The 17,667-nt window shown below is 44.0% G+C and overlaps 1 protein-coding gene across 2 annotated transcripts in view; it reads right to left on the bottom strand.

The window, feature by feature from the left end:
- The window catches only part of SEL1L3 (SEL1L family member 3), a 50,056-nt gene extending 36,002 nt beyond the window's left edge, over window positions 1–14,054 (bottom strand). Inside the window, exons 1-7 of one of the 2 annotated variants that reach the window (XM_070756987.1) lie at window positions 13,961–14,054; window positions 10,246–10,807; window positions 6,134–6,260; window positions 4,663–4,784; window positions 2,955–3,070; window positions 1,939–1,994; window positions 221–353 (exon numbers count right to left, since the gene is read on the bottom strand). In XM_070756987.1, coding sequence (XP_070613088.1) covers window positions 221–353; window positions 1,939–1,994; window positions 2,955–3,070; window positions 4,663–4,784; window positions 6,134–6,260; window positions 10,246–10,807; window positions 13,961–14,020 — 1,176 coding nt within the window. In that variant the 5' untranslated portion in view covers window positions 14,021–14,054. Of the gene's footprint in view, window positions 1–220; window positions 354–1,938; window positions 1,995–2,954; window positions 3,103–4,662; window positions 4,785–6,133; window positions 6,261–10,245; window positions 10,808–13,960 lie in introns of both variants that reach the window. The other variant, XM_070756988.1, reaches the window with a different exon arrangement.
- Between the last annotated feature and the right edge of the window lie 3,613 nt (window positions 14,055–17,667).

The raw sequence follows: 17,667 nt of genomic DNA on the forward strand, positions 1-17,667 counted from the left end.
CTGCAAATATAAACAATGCTTGCAAAACCAATGACCCTCAATTCAACATTGAGCTACAAATATTCTCCTTTATTAGTACCGTCCGTATTCAGATGTGAATATTTCTCTGCGAAGAAACCATAACGTCCACCAAATTATCAGAAGCTGCAACTATAAACAATGCTTGCCAAGCTAAAGTCAACTCTCCGCCTCTCTGTATTTTGGTCCTGTAGGCACTCACCTTTTTCGTCTCTAAATTGTTCAGACGGTAGTATTTCACCGATCCGAAATATCCTTTGATTCCTGGCACGTATTCACTGCCCCCCAGAGCCAAGTACCCATCAGTGTCATTGTAGTAGAAATCTTGCCGAAAACTAGAAAAGAAGACCAATCATTTGTTTTAGATTTCCATTCTGGAAAGAGCCAAAAGACGGAACGATAAAATGGAGAAATCCCATCCTGCATTACAGCTCTGGAATGCCTGCAGGATTGCACAATTAAATATCAGATGCTTGTCTTTAAGAGAGAACATCTGCGAGATCACAATTTATTCACCCTGCAGTAAAACACGATTGATGAGGTTATCCCAACTGGACTCAATAATTACAGGCAGTCCACCACCTGTGATCACCATCGAGCCAATGAATCTTATGCTGTCAAGTGAGAAATCTGCATGTGACTTTTGCCCCGTGTTACAACTTTTTATGTGAATCCCTGGCAATTGTAAAATTAGTAACAGGGTTGCGTTACTTTGCTTTCCCCATGGACTATGCTTGTCAGAAGGTCACAAAACAACATAAGGGCTTTCGTTTCCACATGGAAACCGCTTCTGAACTTTATATATATATATATCTCACATGTTTTTTTGCTGAATTTAATAATTAAGGGAGACTAGGATAGATCTATTTCGGCCTTATTTTGGCCTCATCAGCTAGCTATAACCACTGGAACTTGAACCTGCAACCTTTGCCTTGTAAGGCAAAGAATTATCCTCTAGGCTACATTATCCAATCCCTTCAGCTCTACACCAGGGAAGGGTTACATATTTTTGTATCGAATCACCCTGGTGTATTGAAGGAAACATCACAGCTCCTTATTTGCCTCTCGGCCCAACCCAGGGCCATTTCCAAGGCAGTTAATTTTATTGATAGCCGACAATTCTATCTATATGTGTCACATGTATTTTTTGCTGAATTTGAAAATTAAGGGAGACTAGGATAGATCTATTTCGGCCTTATTTTGGCCTCATCAGCTAGCCATACCCACTGGGACTTGAACCTGCAACCTTTGCCTTGTAAGGCAGAGAATTATCCTCTAGGCTACAGTATCCAATCCCTCCAGCTCTGCACCAGGGAAGGGTTACATATTTTTGTGTCGAATCACCCTGGTGTAATGAAGGAAACATCACAGCTCCTTATTTGCCTCTCGGCCCAGATACAGATACAGTTAGATACAGATACAGATACACACACATTTCATTATCAGCAAAAATATGTTACACTTACAGATTATAGTTGTCGGCTATAAAAAAAAGCTTATCTGCGTTGGAATATGGCCCCTAGTGGGGCCGAGAAGCAAAAAGGAAGCTGTGATGCTCCTTCCAAATACCAGGGTGACTCGACAAAAAACAAAAATCACATATAACCCTTCCCTGGTACAAGCTGATACTGGAGATAAGCCTGTAGCCTAGAGGCTAAGGCCACTGCAGAGCCCCAGGCTCAAATCCCAATAAGGGTGTGGCTACCTGATAAGCCCAAAATAGATCTACAGTAATCTCCCTTTCTTTTCATTATCAGCAAAAATATGCTACACACACACACACATACACAGTTACATATTTTGCTTATAAATGAAAAGGAAGGACCCTTCAAACAGATTTGATAGAAATCAACCAGACATACAGACAGACAGATAGATATAGATATATGGCACTTATATGAATAGAGAAGTTGGCCTTACTTAAAAAGTTGACGTTGAAAGATATTCATATTCTTCCCAACAATTGTTATGTCGATCTGAAAGAAAAAGTTAAGTATCAGTTCTGAAAATATGCCTGTTACAATCAGTGAAATCAATACAAGCTCACTTTTGGCCTGGAGGTTTCAGTTACAGTGTTCAGTTGAAGGGTAAAAAATTAAAAACCCTATCTGTATGGGTAAGATGTCCGCCTTACATTTTGTAATGTAAGAAAGAGAGAGAGGGAATGAGAGAAAGAGGAAGAGAGGGAGGGAGAGAAACACGCAGAGAGAAACAGAGAGAGGGAGGGAGGGAGAAAAACAAAGAGAGAGGGAAGGAGAGAGTGTGAGAGAGAAACAGGAGGGACAAAGAGAGAGAAACAGAAAGAAGGAGGGAAGGAGAGAAAGAGGTAGGGAGAGAGGAAAGGAGGGAGGGAGAAAAACACACAGAGAGAAACAGATTGAGGGGGGAGAAAGACGGAAGGAGGAAGTGAAAGTGAAAGAGGGAGGGAAGGAGAGAGAGAAAAAACAGAGGGAGGAAGGAGAGAGTGAGATAGAGAAACGGAAAGAGAAGGAGGAAGGAGAGAAAGAGGGAGGGAAGGAGAGAAATACAGAGAAAAACTGAGAGGGAGGAAGGGAGGGGAGAGAGAGAGGGAGGGAGGGAGAGAAACACAGAGAGAGAAGAGGAGAAAAGAGGGAAGGTAGAAGAAAAAGTGAAAGAGGGAGGGAAGTAGAGAGAGAAAAACAGAGAGAGGGAGGTAGGTGAGAGTGTGAGAGAGAAACAGAAAGAGAGGGAGGAAAGAAGAGAAAGAGGGAAGAGAGGGCAAAGGAGGGAGGAGAAAAACACACAGAGAGAAACAGTGAGAGGGAGGGATAAAGAGGGAGGGAAGGAGGGAGAAAAACAGAGAGGGAGGGAAGAAGAGTGAGAGAGAAAAATAGAAAGAGGAAAAAAGGAGGGAGAGAGGAAGGGAGGGGGGACAGAGAGAAACAGAGAGAGAGGGAGGGAGGGAGATACGATACCTCTTGTCCATGAAAGGAGAGATCCAATCGAAACCACAGCTTTAGAGGAAGGGGGAATGTTGTCTTCACTGCAAGGTCCCCTCCTTTGACAAGGTGCATTTGGATGTGAAGATAGCCTGAAATGTGATCCCCAACCCATGAAGACAACCTATGAATGATTACCATCTCGTACAGAACAATAAAACAAGGACAAACAGGCTGAAAAACAGCTTCTATCGCTGAGCAGTCACTATATTGAATTCTATTGCACAATGCAATATTAATGCAATATCAGGGGGTTTTCAGTTCAATTGTATAGAATGCAAAGGAGCGGTATTGTTGTGGTTCGCTCACATCTGGTAAAATTAGTCATGGACCTAGAGGGCAACAAGATAGTGGAGACAAGGTACAGGTATCCTCTGTTCCTGGCACCTGAAACTGATAGCGAAGAGAACCTGGTGTCTTAGGCTGAAAAGCAACCAGGGCCTTCTACATTTCCTGGGATGAGTGACTCAGGAGAAGAGGAGGAGCCTCTTCTAGATGCTAGAGTGCGCAGGGCATCTAGGAGGCATGAATGGTTTGCTAGGAGGAGATTTGCATGTGAATAGCACTGATGAATACTGGGCCATGCCCTCAGGGTATTTAAAAGTGAATCATGCCACGCTTCAGTGCAAAGAACAACATAGTTTATCCTAGAACAGTGAGGGTGAACCATTTTTCCTTGAGTGCCGAAAGAGCATGTGTGCATGCTATCGTGCATGTGTGAGTGCCCACACCAATAATTCTATGCCTGGGGAGGGCAAAAACAGCTTCCCCCATCCTCCTGGAGGCTCTCTGGAGGCCTGTTTCCCAACTTCTGGTGGGCCCAATAGGCTCGTGTTTCACCCTCCCTAGGCTCCAAAGGATTCCATGGTGCTGGGGGAGGGTAAAAATGTTCTCCCCAATCTCTCCGGAGGCTCTCTGGAAGCCAAAATCGCCCTCCCAGAGCTTCTGTGCGAGCCAACAATCAACTGGCCAGCACACACATGCACATTAGAGTTGAGCTAGGGCAACAGCTCGCATGCCAGCAGATATGGCTCCATGTGCCACCTGTGGCACCCATGCCATTGGTTCGCCATCACTGTCCTAGAATGTAGTTTTCAATTCTTGTTTTTCAGCTTGTGATTTAAAGAACAATATTCTTGGCTTTCTTCTGAGCTCTGGGCTTCCAGCCAACATCTAAATGTCTCCGCTACTGAATCTTGTTTCTACTTAGTAATTATTGTTGTGTTTATCTCTTTCTGGGACTCTGGCCAGCAGAAAAGACTTTATAATCAGTACGGAGAAGCTTTTGTGAGACTTTTACTTTCCTTTTGAAAAGACTTTAACTGCAAATACTTTTTGTACACAATAAAATCCTTTATTAGTTAATCCAGTGGTGTGCATCTGATTTCTGGGGGGGTTCCGCACTGGGACACAACAGGGTGTTTGTGTTCTATTTTTATAGTTATAATGTACACTGAAGTGGCCACTGAATTTTGTCGTACAAGATGCAATGGCAATAAAGTAAATTAAACTAAACAGTTACAATCCCCATCTAAGATCAAACCCAGAGTCAAGTTCCTTTTACCAGGCTCACTTTTGTAAGAAGGATTTTAGGGAAAGGAGAGAGAGAGAGAATCAAATTTAAATTGCTTTGCATCTAAGCCAGCATTCCATTCAATCCACCTGGAATGTTCTTCCTCTTTACCTGTATTGGTTAGAAATATAGCAGGCGTGCTGTACATTTCTCCCGAATCAATGAAATACAGGATGCCACACAACGATAGCTTACAGTGGTGCAGTAAATAAAGCCAGGCGGAGATTGTAAAGCTGTGCAGACACAAAAGACGGGTGACAAACAGTTTCTGTTTACTGAGACTTGTCTGAATAATATCCACTCTGTTCAAAGCAGGTGAGATTTTATCTCTTTGCCTAGATGGAAAAGGGCCCATTGAGATGTTTCCGTTGAAGGACATCTATTGATACCCCAAAGAAAAAACAAAACCCAAAGTAAAGCTGACATAAGGCTGACATAAAGCTGATATAATGCAACGGTTCTTCACAAGCCTTGTAGTGAGAAGTAATGTCCAAGATATTTTAACAACAACAATAAGAGAGTTGGAAGGGACCTTGAAGGTCTCCTAGTCCAACCCTCTGCTTAGGCAGGAAACCCTAGAGACAAATGACTAGAAGATCTCCAAATTAGAACAATTAATCCATGCAGCAGCTTGCCTCCAGAAGTCGTGAATGCTCCAACACGGGAAGATTTTAAGAAGATGTTGGATAACCGTTTTGTTTGTTTGTTTACTTACTTACTTACGTTAATATGTAATTGATATAGGGTTTCCTGCTTAAGTACGGGTTGGACTAGAAGACCTCCAAGGTCCTTTCCAACTCGTTATTTCATTCTATTCTATTCTGTTCTGTTCTGCTCTGCTCTGCTCTGCTCTGCTCTACTCTCATTCCATATTCTCTTCTCTTCTATTTTCTTCTCTTATTATTATTATTATTTATTGGATTTGTATGCCGCCCCTCTCCGTAGACTCAGGGCGGCTAACAACAATGGTAAAAACAACATGCAACAATCCAATACTAAAGCAGCTAAAAACCCTTATTATAAAACCAATCGTACATACAAACATACCATACATAAATTGTAGAAGCCTAGGGGGAAAGAATATCTCAGTTCCCCATGCCTGACGACAGAGGTGGGTTTTAAGAAGCTTACGAAAGGCAAGAAGGGTGGGGGCTATTCTAATCTCAGGGGGGAGTTGGTTCCAGAGGGCTGGGGCCGCCACAGAGAAGGCTCTTCCCCTGGGTCCCGCCAAACGACATTGTTTAGTTGACGGGACCCGGAGAAGGCCCACTCTTCTCTTCTCTTCTCTTCTCTTCTCTTCTCTTCTCTTCCCTTCCCTTCTCTTCCCTTCCCTTCCATTCCCTTCCAATTACTGGCTTGCAAGCTCCTTCATTGTTACTCTCTCAGAATAAAGAGCGGGTTTTTTAAGCCCTTAACCAGGGGATAAAATAATGTGCTGAAGTTGACCAGACTAAGGACGCTAGCCAGATGAATATTTGGTAAGCAGATTCTTTCCCCTATTTTCCTCCCCAAAACTAAGGTGCATCTTATACTCTGAAAAATGCGGTAAACATTTTAAAAAAAATTGTTAGCAACTGCTTACCTTGGATAACTCGTGTGATGTTTCCGAATGGCATCGAGTTCTCTGTTTTTAAATTTCTGAAACTTCTTCACAATTCCGGTCCGGTCTCCACTGGATGCATATGGAAAGTTGAGGATTTCCACTAGGTCTGTAAAAAAAATTAATTCATTTTGATTGGTTTCGCTAAACAAAAGGCGGCAAATTGTGACTTTGGGTTCTGGAAAAAGATTAAAAATTAGAGGCCAATCTCACTGTTGAATGCAGATTACAAAATATTCACAGCAATCATAGCAGAAAGGATGAAAAATATACTTGCTCAAGTTATACATTCAGATCAAAATTGATTCCTTCCTTATAGGCACATCAAAAACAATTTATAAATCATAATGAATATTCTGGAATATTATGAAGCACATCATAATAAGCTGGTGGCTCTGATATGTATTGATGGGCAAAAATATATTGTACAGTGTACTTAATGTTTATATTTGTATGTATCCTGCATTTGTTCAATTTGATTTTATTATTATTTATTATTATTTATTTTTCTTTGTTTTGTATTTGTCTTTTGTATTGGTGTTTTTTTAATGTTGGAAAATTAATAAAAACTATTTTATTTTTTAAATACCTCCCTAAAAAAGGCTGATAATTTGAGTCCATCTCATAGTCTGAATGTAGCTTTTTTTCCAGCCCTAACTGGCTGCTGACTATCTTTCCAGCTCTTATTTTGCAGGCTCTTTCATTGTTTCTCTCTGCAAATAATGTTTTCCAAGCCCTAAGTCTTTGCAAAGTTTTTTTTTCATTGCTCTAACTTGCTCTGAATAAGTTTCTTTCCAGCCCTAAGCAGGTGCTAACGATGTTGCCAGCTTTTACCGGCTTGCAATCTCTTTCATTGTTACTCTATTCAAAGAATGTTTTCCAAGCCCTAAGTCTTTGCAGTTCTTTTTTTTTTCATTGATCTAACTTGCTCCCAATGTTTCTTTCCAGCCCCAACCAGGTGCTAACAATGTTCCCAGCTCTTACCGGCTTGCAAGCTCTTTCATTGTTACTCTCTCCGAATAAGGTTTTTCCCCCCTAACCAGGGGATAAAATAATGTGCTGAAGCTGACCAGACTAAGGATGCTAGCCAGAAGAATACCTGGCAAGCAGATTCTTTTCCCTATTTTCCTCCCCAAAACTAATATGTGTCTTATACTCCACTGCATCTTATACTCCAAAAAATATGGTACCTCTCCTGCTTATTTTTACCTGTAACTACATTGAAGAAGAACTCTTGTAATGGTATTGTAAATTCATCTGTTATACTATGTTTATAAAGAAGTTAATGAATCCAGCCGAATCATGTGTGCTTCTGGTTTTGATTTTTGCCACAAACTCTAATACATTTGATTCTGTCCTCCTTAAATGGTATTGTTTGAGAATGGAGATTTAAACATGACATTTTTAACAGGGGGAAAACAGGGGCTTAACTTACGCACACACACACAAATACAGAAAGACAGACAGACACACACACACCACATCATCTTTCTTTTCACATTATCACAGGTCACATGAGATGCATCTTTTACTCCCCAAAATGCGGTAAATTGAGAGCTGGCTGTAGCCAACAGCTGCAAACTCACAATTTGGTTGCCAGTGCATTGTGGTCTGCCAGCCAGTGGCCTGCAGAGTTAGCAGCAGAATCAGACGGCAATGAGGCTAGGGAGGACTGTGGGCCAGGCCTGGAGTCTGAAGAAGGCTTGGAGCCAGAGGCAGAGATCCAGCCCAGGCCATCTGGGAGTTATGTGCTTATTTCCAGAGCCTCCAGAGGCTGACATGAGCGAGGCAGAGCAACAGGAGTAGCCTGTTCCCAATGCACGCATGTGTAGAGTTGCCAGAAGGCAAGAACAGTTATGGAGGGAAAAGGCTACAGTGATACCTCGTCTTATGAACTTAATTGGTTCCAGGACGAGGTTTGTAAGGTGAAAAGACAAAACAATGTTTCCCATAGGAATCAATGGAAAAGCAATTAATGTGTGCAAGCCCAAAACTCACCTCTTTTGCCAGCCGAAGCACCCTTTTTTGCACTGCTGGGATTCCCCTGAGGCTCCCCTCCATGGGAAACCCCACCTCCAGACTTCCGTGTTTTTGTGATGCTGCAGGGGAATCCCAGCAGGGGAATCCCAGCAGTGCAAAAACAGGCTTCGCTGGCAACAGAAGTCCGGAGGTGGGGCATCCCAGTGGCGGCGGCTTGGGTTTGTAAGGTGAAAATAGTTTGGAAGAAGAAGCAAAAAAATCTTAAACCCTGGGTTTGTATCTCGAAAGGTTTGTATGACGAGGGGTTTGTAAGACGAGGTATCACTGTACTTGGGAATAAGGCGTGCAGATGATTGGCCTGTCCAATAGGATATAAAAAGAACAAATGGATGTGCTTGTTGCAGGAAGCAACTTGATTCAATTCTGATTGGTGTTTCTGATTGGCCTTGCAAAGCTCCTTGACAATTAGGCTTTTGGCAGCATGTCAAGAGAGATAAAGGTTGGTGCTCATCAGCCTTCTCCAGAAAGATTTTGGCAGACTTCTATCGGACTAATTGACATTGTTTAGGATTTATTGGGGCTGTGAATGAACATAATTCATAACTGTTGAAATAAAAAAGTGGTTTGGGGCACTAGGTTTGTATTTAGCCTACGTCAATGATGGTGAACCTGTTTTTGCTTGGACGCCAAAAGGGAGCACACGCACGCATAGCATCCATGCGTGAGCCTACACCCATAATCCAATGCCTTCCCCACACATATGTGTGTACAACCCCCACCCCATGCTACCTGTCCATGCATGCGTGCAGGCCTTGTTGAAGCCTCTAGACTTTCTTGAAGCCTGGCGAGGTCGAAAAATGGCCCAATGGGCCTAACGCCTTTCCCAGGCTTCAGGAGTGTTTCCTGAAGCCTGTAGATTGCAAAAAACGGCCAAATGGGCTTACCGTAAATTCACTTTTGAACTTCTGGTAGGCCTGTTGGGTCTGAGTTTTGCCATCCATGGGCTCCGGAGGCTTTCCTGAGGATGAAAACAGCCTCCCCTGCCCCCCAAAAGGCCAAAAATCAGCTGGCCAGTGCACACATGGGCACTGGAGATGACAACAGACTCAAACTCAACCCTGATAAGACAGAGTGGCTGTGGGTTTTGCCTCCCAAGGACAATTCCATCTGTCCGTCCATCACCCTGGGGGGGAATTATTGACCCCCTCAGAGAGGGTCCACAACTTGGGCGTCCTCCTCGATCCACAGCTCACATTAGAGAAACATCTTTCAGCTGTGGCGAGGGGGGCGTTTGCCCAGGTTTGCCTGGTGCACCAGTTGCTGCCCTATTTGGACCGGGAGTCACTGCTCACAGTCACTCATGCCCTCATCACCTCGAGGCTCGACTACTGTAATGCTCTCTACATGGGGCTACCTTTGAAAAGTGTTCAGAAACTTCAGATCGTGCAGAATGCAGCTGCGAGAGCAATCATGGGCTTTCCCAAAAATGCCCATGTAGCACCAACACTCAGCAGTCTGCATTGGTTGCCGATCAGTTTCCGGTCACAATTCAAAGTGTTGGTCATCACCTATAAAGCCCTTCATGGCACCGGACCAGGGTATCTACGAGACTGCCTTCTGCCGCGTGAATCCCGAGGTCCCACAGAGTGGGCCTCCTCCGGGTCCCGTCAACAAAACAATGTCATTTGGTGGGGCCCAGGGGAAAAGCCTTCTCTGTGGCGGCCCGGCCCTCTGGAACCAACTCCCCCCAGAGATTAGAATTGCCCCCACCCTCCTTGCCTTTCGTAAGCTCCTTAAACCCACCTCTGCCATCAGGCATGGGGGAACTGAGATATTCTTTCCCCCTAGGCCTTTACAATTCATGTATGGTATGTTTGTATGTAGGGATGTTTGGTTTTACAATAAGGGTTTTTTAGTTGTTTTTTGTTACTGTTGTTAGCCGCTCCGAGTCCACGGAGAGGGTCGGCATACAAATCCAAGAAATAAAATAAATAGAGCAAAGCCTTACGTGCCATAGATTTCTGAGACTTAGGTCCTCAGGTGGCACATGTGCCATACGTTCACCATCATGGGGTTAGGTAAGAACACAGTGAGAAAAAAATCCATGTTCTTACCGTTCTCGTGTGGGCACTGCGGTATCCTGTTTGCTCGGCGTTTCCATGTCTGTTGCACACTCCAGGTCAAGCACATCTTGTGTTCCTTGTACGGACGTTCAAAAGGCGGAACGGGATCCAAAAAACTGTAATCCCGTACGATGGCGCGCCAGTAGCTTTCTGCTTGTGCGGCATGGTGGACCACAGTCGCCTTGTGAGTAATCCAGGCATAGAGGATCACATAGTCTACATTTAGCGATCGCTTGATCAGATAATCGTCTCGGAAGACCATACTATTTGGGAAAGTCAAGCTGACCGTCTGATTCTTCCAGACGCGATCCCCTTCTTCCCATCGTTTCTTGTACACCGATACGGCATTCCTGAATTCCAAAGAGGCTTTGGCTTCCAAAGTTATGACGCAAGGCTTGGAGCAGAAATAGGCCACCGAAAGGACGACGCTGTCCCGCAACGTTTTGTTCCGAATAGTCAGATGAATAAAATCCTCAGAAAATGTCTTGCCCTGAATCTCGGGAGTCGTTGGCGTGGTCAGCAACGTTTCCCTCCCAAAGGTTATCCTGCTTTTCTAAGGAAGAAAAAGAAGGATTTATTTAATTTAACATATTTATTTTATTTAAGTTTATTTAAGGGGGGACATGATCGAAACATTTAAATATGTTAAAGGGTTAAATAGGGTTCAGGAGGGAAGTGTTTTTAATAGGGAAGTGAACACAAGAACAAGGGGACACAATCTGAAGTTAGTTGGGGGAAAGATCAAAGGCAACATGAGAAAATATAATTTTACTGAAAGAGTAGTAGATCCTTGGAACAAACTTCCAGCAGACGTGGTTGGTAAATCCACAGTAACCGAATTTAAACATGCCTGGGATAAACATATATCCATTGTAAGATAAAATACAGGAAATAGTATAAGGGCAGACTAGATGGACCATGAGGTCTTTTTCTGCCGTCAGTCTTCTATGTTTCTATGTTTCTATTTGGGCTTTGGCTCAAGGCTCCTGTTTTGCCCCAGTTACGAACATAGCAATACATATGGTTTGGATGAACTCAATTTAATCAATAAACCACTGCTAATAAACCACTGCCATTTGCCATCTCGGAGCACTTTCTCTCTCCGTGTAAGGTGGGGGGGTTTTCATCTCCACCCTGCCTTCTTCTTCAATAGCCCCTTGATATGGGCAGTGTTCCCTCAATTTTCGTGGGTTCGAACTTCGCGAATCGTCTATACCACGGTTTTTCAAAAATATTAATTAAAAAGTACTTTGCGGTTTCCCCCCCTATACCACGGTTTTTCTCGCCCGATGATGTCATATGTCATTGCCAAACTTTCGTCTGCCTTTAAAAAACATTTTTTTTAATAAACTTTAATAAATAAACCTGGTGATTAATAATCTAAATGGTTGCTAAGGGAATGGGAAATTGTAATTTAGGGGTTTAAAGGGTTAAGGGAAGGCTTGGGATACTGTTCATAGCCAAAAATAGTGTACAGTGTTCCCTCGATTTTCGCGGGGGATGCATTCCGAGACCGCCCGTGAAAGTCGAATTTCCGCGAAGTAGAGATGCGGAAGTAAATACACTATTTTTGGCTATGAACAGTATCACAAGCCTTCCCTTAACATTTTAAAACCCCTAAATTGCAATTTTCCATTCCCTTAGAAACCATTCAGATTATTACTCACCATGTTTATTTATTAAAGTTTATTAAAAAAAATATTTATTAAAGGCAGATGAAAGTTTGGCGATGACATATGACATCATCGGGTGGGAAAAACCGTGGTATAGGGGAAAAACCCGTGAAGTATTTTTTTAATTAATATTTTTGAAAAACCGTGGTATAGACTTTTCGCGAAGTTCGAACCCGCAAAAATCGAGGGAACACTGTATTTACTTCCGCATCTCTACTTCGCGGAAATTCGACTTTCGTGGGCGGTCTCGGAACGCATCCCCCGCGGAAATCGAGGGAACACTGTATCTTAAAAGGACGCTCAATCAAGTTTTCTTCGAAGCGCTGGGCCTGTTTTAATGTGTTCCGTTGGCTTTTTTTCGCTATCTGGAGCTCCATTCTGAAGTTCTCCAAATCTAAAAAGGTAGAAGCAAGCAAATTAAATGAATTTCTCACACTACTAACCAGAGCATGCAAAACTTTCACCAGACCAATCCTCCATCTGTCTGGAACCCGCCATGCATTCCAGACATAAACACTCTAGAAAACATCCTCAGATACTTTACTAGTAGAGCCCTCCACTCCTCCACTTTCAACAGAATACCCTACGCCAGTGTTTCCCAACCTTGGCAACTTGAAGATATTTGGACTTCAACTCCCAGAATTCCCCAGCCAGCAAATGCTGGCTGGGGAATTCTGGGAATTGAAGTCCAGATATCTTCTAGCTGCTAAGGTTGGGAAACACTGCCCTACGCAACTAGACTTATAATTCTAGGCTTAGAAAGCTTAGAACTACATCTCATCAAACACGATCTAAGCCTATCCCATAAAATAATCTGCTACAACCTCCTTCTTGTCAATGACTACTTCAGCTTCAACCACAACAGCACAAAAGTACACAACAGATAGAAACATAGAAACATAGAAGACTGACGGCAGAAAAAGACCTCATGGTCCATCTAGTCTGCCCTTATACGATTTCCTGTATTTTATCTTACAATGGATATATGTTTATCCCAGGCATGTTTAAATTCAGTTACTGTGGATTTACCAACCATGTCTGCTGGAAGTTTGTTCCAAGGATCTACTACTCTTTCAGTAAAATAATATTTTCTCATGTTGCCTTTGATCATTCTCCCAACTAACTTCAGATTGTGTCCCCTTGTTCTTGTGTTGACTTTCCTATTAAAAACACTTCCCTCCTGAACCTTATTTAACCCTTTAACATATTTTTTTCGCTATCTGGAGCTCCATTAAGATACAAACTTAAAGTAAACAGCTCCAAACTCGACTGCAGGAAATACGAATTTAGTAACTGATTAGTTGATGCCTGGAACTCACTGCCAGACTCTGTAGTATTGTCACCTAACCCCCAAAACTTTCCCCTTAAGACTCTCCACTGTTGGCCTCTCCCGATTCCTAAGAGGTCAGTAAGGGGCGTGCACAAGTGCACCAGCGTGCCTTCCGTCCCCTGTCCTAATGTTTCTCTCTTACTGGTATCATGTATATAAATCTTGTTATATCTCTGTATACCAGCAATACCTACTTGACAAAACAAACAAACAAGTGGTTGGTGCTTACTGTAATAAGTAAAATTTTAAAAAATTAATAAGGGGACATTTCCTAATGAGGACAATTAACCAGTGGAACAGCTTGCCACCAGAAACGGTGAGTGCTCCATCCCTGGAGCTTTTTAAGAAGATTCTAAACAGTCCCTTATCTGGAATGATAGAAGGCCTCCTGTTTGAGCAGGGTGCCAGACTAAATGACCTCTAAGGTCCCTTCCAGCTCATTCATTCTAAATCTGACTCCGGTTCAGCCTCCGGGATTCACAGAAGGGATCCGACAGGGAGCGGGGGGGGGGGGGCAAGGAGAGGACCCTACTGTGCCCACCGGCTGGCTCCAACCCGGGCAAAGCCCGAGAACCCGCTTTCGCACGCGCACCCACGACGCGCCAAGTTCCAGCCTAGCAGCCAAAGCCGCGCGCCTAGAGCGCACAAGCGGGGTTTGGTGATGGGCAGGGGTCCCGGGCGGGGGTCTCGGGCAAGGACTCACGCAAACCAGCAGGAAGCAGAGGCCGAGGAGGACTCGGGCTGGGGCGGCGGCGCTGTCCATGGCGCTTGCCCGCGGGGCTCAGCTCGCCCGAGGCGGAGGAGGAAATCCTGCTTTCGTGGACAGGTGGAGGAGGAAGGAGCGGGGAGGGGCAGGTGCGCCAGCTGGCTCGAGAACCGGCCCGCTACCCCTCCCTCCTCCTCCTCGCTCTTCCGCTCCTAGATCCTGAGTTGGTGCCCTCTGAGCTCGTGCAGAGTGCTCTGGAGGCCGTCCTATGCTCGGGCTGGAAAAGTAGGGGCTGGGTGGAGGAAAGGGGTCTCCGCACCCTCCGTTTGCAACTGAAGATGCTGGGGAAAGGACTCAAGTCGCCCCCCTCTTCCTCTCCAACAGGGTCTTTGCGCCTTCCTGTCCATTCCTCCCTTTTCCCATTCTCTCCTTCCTGCCCATCCTTCCCTCCATCCCTCTGCGGCCACTCATTGCGAAGCAGAGCTTCACTTGATTTTCCCTGTTCTGAAGAATTCGCGTTCCACTCCAGCCACAAACTCCAGGATCTCAAAAAGCGGGTTTTAAATTTGTTTTTCCCTTTTGCAATTGCGAGGGAACGATACACAAAATACGGGGGGGGGGGGGGGGAGATACATCTCGCTCAATAAAGAGATACTGTAGGTTGGTGGGCTTGAGGATGTCTTCATTGTGCCTAGCATTCAGCCTCAAATTATGTTAGAATTATGGTAGGTAGGTAGATAGGTAGGTGGGTGGGTGGGTGGGTGGACGGACGGACAGACGGATGGATGGATGATTGATAGGTAGATGGATAGACAGACAGACAGACAAACAGAGATAGATAGATAGATAGATAGATAGATAGATAGATAGATAGATAGATAGATAGATAGATAGATATAGATAGATAGATAGATAGATAGATAGATAGATAGATCATATATGTCTGTCTATCTATCTATCTATCTATCTATCTATCTATCTCCATCCATCTGTAGATTGTTCTGAGTTCGGGTTTTACCCCGTGTAATATTTTGGAACTCAGAACAATCTATATACATATACCCGTGAAAATCTACAAAAATAGATAGATAGATAGATAGATAGATAGATAGATAGATAGATAGATAGATAGATAGATAAATTAGATGGATGGATAGATGGACGGACGGCAGACAGGCAGACAGACAGACAGGCAGACAGGCAGACAGGCAGACAGATAGATAGATTCCTGTTGGGGGAAATCAGTCAAACGCAGGTCCTGCTTGACATGATAGCTCATCACTCTGTCCTCTACCCATTTCTTTTTGACATCTACGCCAGATGGACCAGTTCTATAGAACTGGTAGTAACTTGGTGGCCTGAGTCGCTGGAACTGGTAGTGACCCAGGCCCGCCACGGCCCCAAGACGGTTCTCTCAGTGGCGCCATAGGTGCTGCCATCTTGTTTTTTGCTTTGGCGCATGCGCAGATGTTTGACATTTCGCTTCGGCTCATGAGCGAAGGGTAATTTCTGAGACACGACATGCGCGTGCAAAATGTGAACTTCTGTCGTGACATGAACCAATGGAGAAGATGTCAGGGTTACAAATAGCATCCAAAATTAAATCAGAGTCCGAGGCATAGCATTCCTCAAAGTTCCAATTTATTAGCAGAGCCATGTTCGCACATCGGTGACAAACTTGAATCTGAAGTGCTGTGGGTCTCTCCATCCACTTTAAAGTTCACTGCTTTGTTCCCCCACCTACAAGTTCATCACATTAACCACTCTCCTTCATGACAACACTTCCGTTACTCCCATCAGCTTCCGGGCAGGTGCTGAACAAAGGATGACCTTGAGAATCTGGAAGGAATTAGTTAGGGCTACATCTCTACACTCCTCATGCAGCAGCCCCTCCCCAGTTCCCACAGCACAAACACCGTCTAAAAATGCATGATATGTGGCAGGCCAGAAGTCTCCAACTCAAACAATGGCTTCGGCATGACAGACGGGACCGCCTTCTGCCGCATGAATCCCAGCGACCAGTTAGGTCCCAGAGAGTTGGCCTTCTCCGGGTCCCATCGACTAAGCAATGTCGTTTGGCGGGACCCAGGAGAAGAGCCTTCTCTGTGGCAGCCCCGACCCTCTGGAACCATCTCCACCCAGATATCAGAGTTGCCCCCACCCTCCTTGCCTTTTGCAAGCTCCTTAAAACCCACCTCTGTCGTCAGAAATTGAAATTTCTCTTCCCCCTAGGCTTATAGAATTTATACATGGTATGCTTGTATGTATGAGTGGTTTTTTTAAATTGGGGTTTTTTAGATTGTTTTTAATATTAGATTTGTTTACATTGTCTTTTTATATTGTTGTTAGCCGCCCCGAGTCTTCGGAGAGGGGCGGCATACAAATCTAATAAATAATAATAATAATAATAATAATAATAATAATAATAATAATAAATAAAAAATAAAGAAGGTAAGTAGAACCCACCCCTAATCTACAGAGAGCAGGGGATCTCCATCCATATATGACGTATATTATCAGTAGGTGATGGATACTAAGTTCTGTTTCTCTGCCCTAATGACACCATTCGAGTTTTATTTTGGGGCATGAGGACTATTGGGGTCTGGAAAGGGGTAAGAACAAGCTTAAACTCAACTCAATCACATCTGAGTATCTGTGCGTTTCTTCCCAAAGATGGAAGTCCAAAATATAAGAGGGACAACAGAGGGGGAAATACCTAGGTTGACCTTGCAAGTTCCTATGTCAGTGGTAAATTTGCATGGTAATTCTGTGGTATCTGTTTTAACATTCTTTATCAGATGCCTTTTTTCCTAAATGCCTATCATTCCAAACTACAAACTTGTTTCTTCACCCCCTAGTAGGAACTATGAGGAACTATGAGAGTTATCTGTAACTAGAACTATGAGTAGCTCTTGGGGGGAATGTTCATGGGGGAAGTTGGTATTATTAACATGTAGCGGAAAGCCAGCGGAAGAGAACGAGCAGTGCCAGTGGTCAATAGATCATCGACTGGCATTGTGGTGAGGGTTAGAGATTATTATTATTATTATTATTATTATTATTATTATTATTATTATTGATTGGATTTGTATGCCGCCCCTCTCCGCAGACTCGGGGCGGCTAACAACAATGATAAAAAACAACATGTAACAATCCAATTTAATAAAACAACTAAAAACCCTTATTATAAAAACCAAACATACACACAAACATACCATACATAACTTGTAATGGCCTAGGGGAAAGAATATCCTAACTCCCCCATGCCTGGCGACAAAGGTGGGTCTTGAGTAATTTGCGAAAGACAAGGAGGGTCGGGGCCGTTCTAATCTCTGGGGGGAGTTGATTCCAGAGGGCTGGGGCCGCCACAGAGAAGGCTCTTCCCCTGGGGCCCGCCAAACGACATTGCGGAGTCTGCGGAGAGGGGCGGCGTACAAATCTAAATAATAAATAAACAAATAAATAATAAATTGTTTGGTCGACGGGACCCGGAGAAGGCCAACTCTGTGGGACCTTATCGGCCGCTGGGATTCGTGCGGTAGAAGGCGGTTCCGGATGTATTCTGGCCCAATGCCATGTAGGGCTTTAAAGGTCATTACCAACACTTTGAATTGTGACCAGAAACCGATTGGAAGCCAGTGCAGGCCGCGGATTGTTGCAGAAACGTGGGCGAATCTAAGAAGCCCCACGATGGCTCTCGCGGC

The sequence above is a fragment of the Erythrolamprus reginae genome, chromosome 7 (assembly GCF_031021105.1).
Source record: "Erythrolamprus reginae isolate rEryReg1 chromosome 7, rEryReg1.hap1, whole genome shotgun sequence".
NCBI lineage: Eukaryota > Metazoa > Chordata > Lepidosauria > Squamata > Dipsadidae > Erythrolamprus > Erythrolamprus reginae.